The 12,393-nt window shown below is 44.4% G+C and overlaps 1 protein-coding gene across 1 annotated transcript; it reads left to right on the forward strand.

Moving 5' to 3' along the window:
- The first annotated feature begins 4,061 nt into the window (after positions 1-4,061).
- On the forward strand, positions 4,062-10,679 carry LSMEM1 (leucine rich single-pass membrane protein 1). Its single transcript, XM_033058319.1, has 3 exons — positions 4,062-4,346; positions 8,307-8,444; positions 10,156-10,679. The coding sequence occupies exons 1-3, from the start codon at positions 4,220-4,222 to the stop codon at positions 10,341-10,343; spliced, it is 453 nt and encodes a 150-aa protein (XP_032914210.1). The 5' UTR covers positions 4,062-4,219; the 3' UTR covers positions 10,344-10,679.
- The last annotated feature ends 1,714 nt before the right edge of the window (positions 10,680-12,393 follow it).

Below are 12,393 nucleotides of genomic sequence, written 5' to 3' on the forward strand. Positions count from 1 at the left end.
ATTTGTTGAGAAAATAATATTTTGTCCGGTGACACTGATGTTTGTCTTCTTTCTCCTTTGGCATGTCAATGGAATCAAACAAATATCAACTTTTTTTAAATAGTAATCTTCACTGTGTTTACATGTGCAAATACTTAACTAATTAGTAATGAGTACAGAAACATATAATTCATAATACTAATGAATCAAGGTACTCACATTTATTATGGCTCAAGTTGTTAAGAAGAGTCTTCCCTGAAGCTGCAGGGAGGTATTAACCTAAATAGAGAAACAACTGCTCTTCAGAATCTAAAAATAACCAAAGCGCTTTGTGCGTGAAGTGGTAGCTTTGAGCACACCGTTCAAACCCAGGGCTCCATAACGGTTGCATTGGCTGAGGATGTGCATGTGGGGGACACAGCAGAGCCAGCTCTGTGGGGACATGGCTCACAGACTGTGCTGCCTGGTGCCACGTCATGTTCTGGAGGAAGGGCAGTGGGCACAGCCATCTGTCCTGAAGTTACTGCTGCACACCTGAAAATCATGTACTAGGTAAGGTTTACCCCTATTAGGCTAGCTTTTCTACATTTGCTTTGTACTTTGAAGCAGCACTTCTGAACAGAGAAAAAAATAAGTTTGGAATCTTTTCTTATGAGCTGTTAAAAAGAAATGTGAAAGTATCCATATAGTCCTGTCAGTCTCCACTAGCAGGAGAACATGCTCTATTTGTCAGGATTGGTTTCAGTGCTTAGTCTTCAGACTTACTGAGGCTCAATGAATGTCCACTTTGCAATGTGCTTAGATTTGGGAGAATTACAACAATCTTCTGCATTTGGTTTGATGAGGGAATGAGTGAGTGTTTTCTGCAAACAATCAGGCCTCAAATTTTAGGTTTTTAATTTAAGTGTTATATTAGGAATCTGGTCACACTGTGTTCTGTATTCCTTGGAGAGGAAGAGAAGGCTCAGAGAGAACAGTTCAACCCATCTAGGATTCAGAAATCACCCTTAGGTACTTAACACATCATCAAGGGAGGTTTGCATGCCATGAAGCACCGATTTATGTTGGCAGATAAAACTGAACTTGGGAGCTTTATAAAATATGAAATGGGTACGAGGCATTTTATTCCAAATTTGAACTAATCTGTAGGGGCTCCCTCTTTACATTCACTAGCAAGAAAAATGTACATTTAGGCTATGATTCCAAGGTGGGGAAGGCATATCTTAGAATAAGAGGGATATTACCTGGAGCAGTGTATTTTTCTTCAGTAGTTACAGAGGGAGTTTTCAATGACAATTGTAGAAGAATATGCCTGCTTAGAATGTCTGCATCTCCTTATGGCTAGAAGTGTAGCTTGTTTTTGGAAGACATTTTTTCAATCAGAGTAAAGAAAAGCGAAAAACTGATAAGGAATAATGTGCAATACATAGAAGCTGCTTTCCTAGGTATTGCTTATTTTCTATATATAATCTTCTTTCAAAACTGTATTTATATTAAGAATCATTCACTGAGTTCATGCAGACTCTACAGAGAAACAGTTTTTACTAATTGAACCTCATCCAGTGTCTTTTTTAAAGCGAGGGATATTAGTCTGAAGAAAAAGCTTTATAAGTTTTTCCAAAACTATGAAGTAGAACCACATTACAAGACTATATGTTTTGTTCCATTTTCACAAATAGTAACTTCACAGTGGTATTCTAAGGTGTATAAACAGCCACATGCTCCTGTTGCTTATCTCCTACATTCACACCTGCTTTCCCTGTCTTGTCTCTCAATTACAGTAATTTCACGAATACAAGCCGCACCGTTTTGACTAAAATTTTGCTCCCACACCGGAAATGCGGCTAATACTCAGGAGCGGCTAATATGTGAATAATTTTCTGACATTTACAACCCCAGAAGTGGAAACCGAGGTGCCGAGTTGAGCAACCTGCCAGTAAAAGCCGGCATTTCGCGATTGTTACAAATTGTTACTCTGTTGCGCCGCGGGTGGAGCTGGCTCCCTGCAGGCAGCAGTGGGGGCGGGGAGAGTTGGGAGAGCTCCCTCCTTTCTTCCTCTCCCGCAGCCCGGGGGAGAGACGGGAGAGCCCTGTGCTACCATCCCCGCAGCCCGTGGGGTAAGCGGGGGGCTCCTGCCCCCGCCTACCGCGGCAGGAGCAGGCAGGCTCCATCCCCACCTGCCGCCGCTGCCACAGGTGCCAGCGGGCTCCATCCCCGCCCGCCGCCGTGGGTACCGGTGGGCTCCATCCCTGCCTACCACCATGGGGCTGCGCCAGGCCGGGGCGAGCAAGTCCAGTGGCAGCGGCGGCCGGCCCCGAGCGGCCCCACCGAGCTGGGCCACCTGGCCCCGTCAGCAGCCCCTAGCGGGCCGAGCCTGCCCAGCCCGAGCCGAGCCAGTAAACCCCGCCATGCCGTGATTCTGTTACTATTTGGCAAATTTGTTGCACGCGGGTCCTCACTGTGAACGACAGAGCAACTTATACTCAGGTGCAGCTTATTTATGGACAAAATACGAAATGTTTGCCAACACCCAGAGATGCGGCTTATAGTCCGTGCGGCTTGTATTCGTGAAATTACTGTACTTGATGCTGAAAGAAGACCTGAGTGACATCCGTTCTGGAAGTGTTAGTGAAGGTTTGGCTTTCGCTACGGTCTCACACCACCACTTATTGAGTACTCACCAAATCAAAGGATAATATACTAAATAGGTAGCATTCAAATCAATGCTGGTGCCAATCCAATTGACTTTTCTCTTTCTCTCTTTCCCCATACACATACATATGTGCACAAATACAATATAAAAATGAAGTACAGTAATTTCACGAATACAAGCCGCACCAATTTGACCAAAATTTTGGTGGAAACCCGGAAGTGCGGCTAATATTCCGGGGCGGCTAATCTATTAACAAAATTCTAAAAGCTGCCAACACGGAAGTGAGAGCCCGCGGCAGCCCCAAGCCAAGCTGGAGCCCGGCCGGCCCCGGCAGAGGTGGGAAAGCCTGGCAGAGGCGGGGCCAGCAGTGTGGGGGCGGGCGGCAGAGCCTGAGCCAGCAGGGCGGGGCAGGGAGGGCGGCAGAGCCTGAGCCAGCATGGCGGGGGAGCCCGGGAGAACTGGGGCTAGCAGTGCAGGGGAGCATGGCAGAAGCAGGAAGGCCGGCGGGTGGGGCTGCCTGGCAGCGGGGGAAGCCCAGCAGAATCGGGGCCAGCAGCGTGGGGGAGCCCGGCGGTGCGGGGGCCTGCAGTGCCGGCCAGGGCGAGGAAACGCGGCGGCGGTGCAGACGGGAGGGGGCGGCCGGCGAGCCTGGTGGCGGCGGCGGCAGCCCTGCCGGCGGGGCGAGCGAAAGCGGCGCTCGCGAAGCGCCGCCGCCGCTCGCGGAAGCGCCACCGCGAGCGAAAGCGCCGCCGCTCGCGAGCGAAGCGCCGCCGCCGCTCGCGGAAGCGCCGCCGCCGCGAGCGAAGCGCCGCCGCCGCTCGCGGAAGCGCCGCCGCCGCGAGCGAAGCGCCGCCGCCGCGAGCGAAAGCGCTGCCGCGAGCGAAAGCGCCGCCGCGGGGCGGGCGCGGCGCTCGCGAGGCGCGGCGCTCGCGAGGCGCGGCGCAGGGCGAGCGAAAGCAGCAGCGGGGCGGGCGGCGAGCCCGGCGGCGGCAGCCCTGCCAGCCGGGCGAGCGAACGCGGCAGCGGGGCGGTGCTGACGGGAGAGGGGGGCCAGCGAGCCCGGCGGCGGCGGCAGCACCAGCCGGCCAGCCCCGCCGAGCCGTGGCGCTGAGCTGGGCCACCCGGCCCCGTCGGCAACCATGAGTGGGCCGAGCCTTCCTGGCCCCGCCCCGAGCCAGTAAAGCCCGCTATGCCGCGATCCTGTTACTAATTGGCCAATTTGTGAAAGCTGCGCACGGATTCTCGCGACGAACGAAAGTGCGGCTAATATTCGGGGTGCGGCTTATCTATTGACAAAGACAGCAACATTGTCGAGGCACCGGGGGTGCGGCTTATAATCCGTGCGGCTTGTATTCGTGAAACTACTGTATTTTACACATCGAAGATTTCAAAGAATAAACAAGTGCTATGTACTGAGTTATCCCTGCCTTTAAGATCTAGTAATTGTGCTAGTCCTTCAAATCTCTGTATTTTAAGGATCGTTTAGGCTGCTCAGTATTTCCTTAGAGTAGGATACCAACTGTTGCAAGTTATTTCCCATAGCCATGTGTTAATTTACCTTTTAAATTTTTATTTCTTTTAGAGACAATGGAGAGGCCTTCCTTGGAATTTAACCTGCCTGATACTCATCAGGAAGGGAAACTTTATGTAGTTGATTCCCTAAACAACCTAAACAAGCTAAATGTTTGTCCACCTGAATCCCAACGTTCACTAGGTATGTATGATAGGTGATCCGTGGATTTCTATATATGCAATCCATATTTTGTGTCACTGATGTTAACAGCTAATAGGCCAAAATGTATGCCAAGCTCTGTACTGAAAAATCTAAGAAAAATATTGAAAGTGGCGTCGTTTAGACTTATCAGACAATGGTTTAGCTCTCTCTGCTGAGTCCAGTAATTTCACGATTATAAGCCGCACCATTTTGACTCAAATTTTGGTCCGAACCCAAAGTGCGGCTTATAATCAGGTGCGGCTTATCTATGGACAAAGAACGAAAAGTTGCTGTTTTAGTTTGGAGGACAGGTGTCTGCTGAGAAAGGCAGGAGTTTCTCTTTGAAATGGAGAATGCAAACCCCCTCTCTCCAAATTATTATAATTTTGAAATCAAGGGGCTTTCAGGCAAAAATATGGGAATTAGGAATAACAGTTCTTTACTAGGGAAATTAAAATAGAAATACAGTACTACAAAGAAACAAACTCCAAACCCTGACACAGTCAGAGTACAACCTGACACCGTCAGGCAGGGTGTTGGTAGCAGTCCCATTAAATGGTGATTGCAGTCCCCTTGCAGTGACAGATGTGGCTCAGTTGGAGTAGTGCTCCTGCAGAAGGTGCAGTTTCCCTCTGGAGGTCCAGTGGTGATGTGGAGAAATCCGGTTTTCCTCTGGAGTCCAGTGGAGAAAGGGGCTACCTTAGTGTCCCAAAACCTCTGTTTTTATCTTGGTAAGAAATGTTGGGCTCTTCCCCCTGGCTGGAGCAACTTTCAATGGGATGCAGTAATTTTATCAGTCACGCAGTGGGACTCAATGGGCCATTAGCAGACAATGACTGGCTGGAGGAAGGATGGGGTGTGAAAAGATAAAGAACAATGCCTTGCCTGGTTTCAATGGATGGCCCATTAGCAAATTATCTGCCATTGAGATAAGGATCACTGTCCCCACCCTCAACAGATGGTGATAGAACAGATACCTTTTATCACACTCTGTATTGTAACATGCGGCTTATAATCAGGTGCGGCTTATGTATGGACAAAAAAACAAAAAGTTGCTGAAACCCAGAAGTGCGGCTTATAATCAGTGCGGCTTATAATCGTGAAATTACTGTATTTCCACTTCAGGTTCCTGAAAATCCTTGCATTTAGTTAGGGATTTACTGTCAAACCTGAACTTACCTTCCATTTCGGTTGGGATTTATGAGGTTATCACTCGCAGGACAATGTCTCTAGTAATGTTCAATATACACCTACTCAATAAATAGCATCAGAGCTCTTCCCAAGCACTAAAATTCATATGTAGCAATAGAGACACCTGAGAATTTCTGTTCATTCCTTGAAGACGCGTCCCCTAAGAACTCAGTTACCGGAAATATCCTGTGAAACCTTTAAGCATTTTACTTTCTGGACTTTCTTTACTTATGTTTCAGTTATGGTCCCACATTTCTACTGGTTTGATAAGGCCTTTGCCTTTGATTTCTCGCAACAACAAGAATATTTTCACCCAGTGATAGCTACAGTTTAAGTTCTTTGTGACCTGAAAATATCTTAAAACCTGGAGCTCTTCAGCGGCATTCCACATAACAATGTTTGAGTCTGCTTTTATTTCCCTTATTGTAATGGCAAATTTGAGTGAAGAAATTTATAGATCAACAGCTATGTTGAAATGTGTTTTGAGTGGCCATAACTTAATCATGCTTCTAGTTAATTGTTGTCTCCTTACTTCTGTTTCCATGTCCCCTAACTTTTCCTAATCCAACTAACTAGAGTGGTGCTGGTTTCTGCATTTAACACAAATATTTTAGACAAAGTGCTAAATTCTCATATGTAGATTGTCTTGATATTATCACTTCTACACATGGAAAGTGAGACAATGGCATACACCAATTTTATTGTTAAAGAAACTTCTTTCAGTATGACTCTTTTGCTTTCTTTTGCAATTTTATTGGACAGTATTATTTACTTTTTGGGTAAATATACTAGGTTCTGTGGAAACAAATGTGATTCTCTGGAATAATCACGTGTGCCCCTCCCTATATTTCAGCAGTAAAAAATAATAGCTTAATAATTATTTTATTAATAAATTTGTAAAATCCTTTGGTTCCTTCTAGGATTATTCTTTAAATGTAGCTTTTAAGCTTGGAGAGTCTGTACATATCTCATGCTGTCAGCTACCTTACTCAGCAGCATAAAACTCTGGTTCTCTTGCCAGAAAATCAGAGACATGTCAAAAGCTGTTTAAAATTTATATGCCGTTTGGTTGCTTCAGTAGGAACCATGCAGTAATTTCATGTTTTAGATGATAAAATGTTCCCTAGATGATAAACTGTTTGCAGTTTGACAAGAATGTGTGCTCACCAATTCCTCACAACACTGCAGCCTGTCCCGTTCAGCCTGATGAAATAGTCAGAAGCATTCATTAGGCAGAGCGAGCTCAGACCACTTATGAGATCACTGTTGATAACTTAGGATGCTTGGCAGGCAGCAATAGCAGGCCCTGGCCATCCCTATTATTCTGATTAGAAAGCAGTATTGGTGCAGACATCTGGTATATGGTGCATTTGTTATGAATGCTAAGGGAATCACAATAGAACCTCAAAGGACAAATGTGAAAATCAGCTTACTCATGGACAGGAGGGTGTTAAACACAGAATAAAGAAAAACAGATGTATTCCCAGAGACCTACCAGCTCAGTGAATTGCTCATCCCTAGGTAGGGTCACTATTAAAGTGCTGTAATGGCATATGCAGCCTTTCCTCAACTTTATCACTACAGGCTCAGTTGCAAAGACATCAGACAGTTCTACCAGCTAAAACAAGAATATGATCTAGAAATAAATTTTTCACAGATGCACACGCTACTCTGCCTTTCAGAATGGCAAGACAGCAATTAAAGAAGGATAAATTACAGTAATTTGCATGTAATTTTAGTATGTATGAGACTGACACCAAAGTGAAATTACATTAGCTTCCTCCTCCCTCACAAGCAGAAAATAAACTCAAATTTTTGTAAGTTATTACAGGAGAATACAAACTTAATATTAAACAAATCTGGCTCAAGTGTGAATTTTTTACATTCACATGAATTTTACTCATGGTGTTCACTTGGCTTGTTATCTTTGGGGCTTGCTGCCACCTCACTGATTGCCACTATTTCTATGTGAGAAACTACTGACTTTCCCTACATATGCAACACATCCTTTAAAAAGCAATGAACTGGCTTGTTGGGCTGATTCAAAGTCAGCATTGCAAGTGCCTTTCCTTTTCCCCCTCATTCGTCCTGTGCTTAAAGGAATGTCTGTTCCATTCTTGACAATTGGGAGGATAGGTACCTCATTTTTTACTGGAATGAAACCAACAAATCTTAAAGAAGAATATTGAAAACATTTTTTTAGATAAAACAGTCAAGACCTACATTGATTCTATGCAACATTAGGGGCTTAACTGAGGTATTTACCTTGGGGAATTTATCATCCCAGGGATGCTTCTCAATAAACAGAAAAAGAAGTATACCTAGAGGATCAATGTGTGTGATGAATCTGTACCTTGGTTTTCAATATGAATTTTGCTTTCTTCCCTTTTGAAAAGGTTAAATGCAATTAAGCCCTTACAAAGGTGCCTGGTGACAACTTCATTGCAAACTTTGTACATGCAAAGCAGATGGAAAACTCTGAACCATAAAACAGGTCAACTTCAACAAAACACTATTTCAACAACCAAAACATTTTTGTTGAATGTGTTTTAACAGCTATAAAAGATGTATAATTTTTTTATATTTCCAAATTCAAGCTGAGTTCATGAAGTTGATTTTTTTCCCTGTTCATGAAATATCACAGGAAATAAAATCTATTGGACAAATATACCACGTATTCTGCATCATGAAGCCAGAAGCATTTTGTCATGCTTGTCCTAACCAACCTTAAAAAAATGTATCACCAAATGATTTGTCATCTCTTAACAGATGAGGAAGAGAACACTGGTGGTACTGAAGAAATTATGGCAGGGAGCAACACAAGAAACCAGTGCTTCTTCTTCGTCATCTTTATTCTTACTTTGACCATCACTTTGGCACTTGTTTCATTTGTAATATTCTTAATATGTAAGTAAACCAAAGAGTGGTTCTTAAAAATGTAGGACCAATTGGAAAAACAACTTTGCTGAAATGTGTCGTGCTTATAGCATGCTACTCCTGTATTTGCATGGTCAAAGACTTTGGCTGGTTCTGGGCACTGAGTCATGGTCCTGGGTGCAGAAGAACAGGCAAACAACACTCAGGGCTGAAAGGCACAATTTTATTCTTAGTGCTAAGGATTTGTAAGCTTCAACAACTGTGAAGAGATTATCTCAGCACCATTATACTGTGTTGCTAAAAGTGCTGACTGGAAATGAAATTAAAATTTAAAGGTAATTGTATGGCAGTGAGATACTTTGGCATTGTGCCTTCCAGTCCTTTCCTGATACAACTCAATACTGGGGTCATTCCACTGAAACTGGAATTCCACTCAGGCTAACACTTAAATCAGGCCACCTGAAGGAAGACCCGACCCTTTGTAATCAAAGCACTGACTGGAAATTGATTTGGAACTAAGAAAGTCTTAAGCATGAGAAAAAGAATTAGATGCTTATCAAGATTTGCATGTAGCATTGAGTCTGTAGACATAATTACTGTTCCAGTTTCATAGGGCTGATCAGGTGGGTTTAACTAAAGACATGGCTGGTTAATGGAACCCTTGTCATCTCAGGGTTTTCTGAGCTAATAGTATTGAACAGAATCTGAGGTGCATTATTTCAATTTGCAAGTCTATTTTGAAAGAATTGAAACCCATATGAAATCAAGATTTCTTATATCCTGTAGCAGGGAATTTGCTGAAACATAGCAAAAATCCTGATATTTCTTTTAGGCCAGGAAATTCTAACCCTTCACTAAATTTTCTTACAGGCACTCAAAGAAATACCAGAGAAGTAAAGAACATAAAGTAGATTTTAAGTAACATGATTGTAAAATCATAATTGAAATACCTCATATTTCAGTTTCAGATTTATATAACATGGAGCTGCTAAAAGTAGAGCCTTGGTATAGAAAAAATAGTATTGGGTTGCTCTAGTGGAAAAATTATAAGCAAAAGTGAAAAAAATTCTTACACTTTGCTTGGCCTTCAGTTGGTGGAGGCCTGTGGTTTTTCAAACTGATTTCCAGTGGTGTTTCAGTTTACGTTACAGTGTTTTATTAGATCCATATAGATGTAGTGAGTTACATAATCTGAGATGTTTGCAAACTATATGCATAGATTCATTTAGCATTACCATTATTACACTTAAGCTTCAAAACCCATGGGTAAATTTTTTAAGGTCAGGAGGCCAAGATAAAAGTAGGTCCAAAAGTGCACATTGGCATGCCAGAGGAGGCTGGCCTCGAAATGCCAGTATTTGAAAGAATTTTTCTTTAATTTGAAATAAAATACATGCACATACTTACTACAAATTGGGTCTTGAAGCCCCTAAATAAGACATTTCCCTGTGGACATGAATGGATATACTCCTGAAAACTGCAAAAATTATCTGAGCCATATATGATTTTATTACTCTGCACTAAATTAAAAAAAGAATCCAGCAAATAAGCAGAAAAGAATGTAGTGAGTAGGTAAACCCACCAGATGTATAACTTATTACTAGGTTCTGCTGTTGTTCCTTTTTAATATTTTTAGTTATCATTATTTCTTACAAAGTCTCACAGGAATAAAAGCAAGGGTAACGATGCTTTTGACTTAAATGTTGTTAAAAATTTAATGTGGTATATTTTCCTTTTAAAGTTCAAACTAGAAATGAGGTGGACCAAATATCAAGCAGACTACTATCGGAAAAGAAGAACATAGAAGAGCTGAAGAAACTTAACAATATTATATTAAAGCATCTGAATCAATCCAGAATTATGGAAAAGCCTTCTGATCTTCATTATTACTTCTTTACCCATGCTGAGCTCAAAGTCCCTGGAGAATGAATCTTCTTTGGGAAGAAATTCAGCATATTCGTAACTCGGATATTTTCACATGTGGCACACAGATTGCTGAAACATGGTTGCTGAAACATTGCTGGAAAAGCCAGCTGAATGAAAAATATTATCAAATAGTATTTTATCCTGTTTTACAGACATAGATTTATAATACTAAGCCCATATGATTCACGATAAACAGTGGATTATCATTTGAGGGCAAGACTTCCAGATTCCCTGTGCATAGTAAATCACAGGGGTAAGGGCCTAGTTTTACTTTAAGTGTAAGTGAATGATCACAGAAAATCACGAGTTCTATTCACATGATTCCAGCATGACCTTATTCACTTACAGTAATTTCACGAATACAAGCCGCACCAATTTGACTAAGATTTTGCTCCTAAACCGGAAATGCGGCTAATAATCAGGAGCGGCTAATACAACCTCAGAAGTGCCTGCCAGAGTGCTGAGCCGAGCAGCTGCAAAGTCGGCATTTTGCGATTGTTACAAATCGCTACTCTGTTGCACCGCGGGTGGAGCCTGGCTCCCTGTAGGCAGCACGGGGGGCGGGGAGAGAGGCGGGAGAGCTCTCTTTCCCTCCTCTGCCACAGCCCAGGGGAGAGACGGGGGGGGGGGGGGCACCGCCATTGCTGCAGCTCGGGGAGGAGAGGGGGGACCCGGGCCGCCCCTACCGCGGCCCGGGGAGGGGGGGGGAAGCCCGCGCCGCCATTGCCGCGGCCCGGGGAGGAGGGGGGAAGCCCGCGCCGCCATTGCTGTGGCCCGGGGAGCCGACGGGAGCCCCGCGCAGCCATTGCCGTGGCTCGGGGAGCCGACGGGGTGCTTTGTCCCCGCCCGCCGCCGCCGCGGCAGGAGCGGGGAAACTCCGTCCCTGCCCGCCGCCGGCGCCACGGGCACGGGAAAGCTCCGTCCCCGCCCGCTGCCGCTGCCGTAGGAGCAGGGGAAGCTCCGTCCCTGCCTGCCACCACGGGGCAGCGCCGACCCGGGGTGACCGAGCCCAGTGGCAGCGGCGGCCGGCCCCGAGCTGCAGCACCGTGGTGGCCCACCTGGCCCCGTCAGCGGCCCCTAGCGGGCCGAGCCTGCACAGCCTTAGCTCAGCCAGTAAACCCCGCCCTCCCGCGGTTCTGTTACTAATTGCACGCGGGTCCTCGCTGCGAACGACAAAGCGGCTTATATTCGGGTGCGGCTTATCTATGGACAAAAACCGAAATATTTGCCAAGACCCAGAGATGCGGCTTATAATCAGTGCGGCTTGTATTCGTGAATTTACTGTAATCATTCTTCTGTTACCTTTGTACAAACTTTCTGTTTATTTCTATTACTATTTATATTTAAGGATAACTTCAGATTTCATAACTTATAAATAAAGCCATTTCTGGTCTAGAGTTTTGTGATTTTTCTCTTCTGTGCATCTAAACATACTGATATACTACTTTTTTTCATGCAAAAACAAAAGAAACAAAAACCAAAAAAACCCCAACAAAACAACCAACAAAACAAAAAACGCCTCAAACTTGAATAACAACAACCCTTTTGTAAGATGCCATAATCAGCCCAGATTTTTGTTGACAGAGTGGCCTACTGCCTTACATGGAAAATATGTTTAGAGGACTCAGTCTGGAAGTATCACAGCATCATCACAGCTACTCTATCTCATACCAATGCCAATACACTGTACTCACAATTTGCAGGTGAAGCCCAAGTGACGTGGGGAAAATACTAGATGTTCTTGTACTCCCCCCTAGAGTTGCTGCTGGTCACCATCAAAGAAGGACCAGATGAAATATTGTTGGAACCTTCATGGTTTTAATGTCAATCAATACCTCAGAGTCTAGAAGGAGCCACGCTCTCTGAAGTTAAAATTATGGAGACAGACACCTGAAAGTGTGATTATATAAGGGACTGCTGGGTAGCTTTGCCATTTTTAGTATTGAAAACCTGCTACTGAAATATGCATTAAGAAGACACCTCTGTAATCAAGCAATAAATTGGTCACTCCCAACAGGATGGTGGAATGGCAGCTGACACCATGGAATATGTC

The sequence above is a fragment of the Catharus ustulatus genome, chromosome 4 (genome assembly GCF_009819885.2).
Source record: "Catharus ustulatus isolate bCatUst1 chromosome 4, bCatUst1.pri.v2, whole genome shotgun sequence".
In the NCBI taxonomy this organism is placed as follows: domain Eukaryota; kingdom Metazoa; phylum Chordata; class Aves; order Passeriformes; family Turdidae; genus Catharus; species Catharus ustulatus.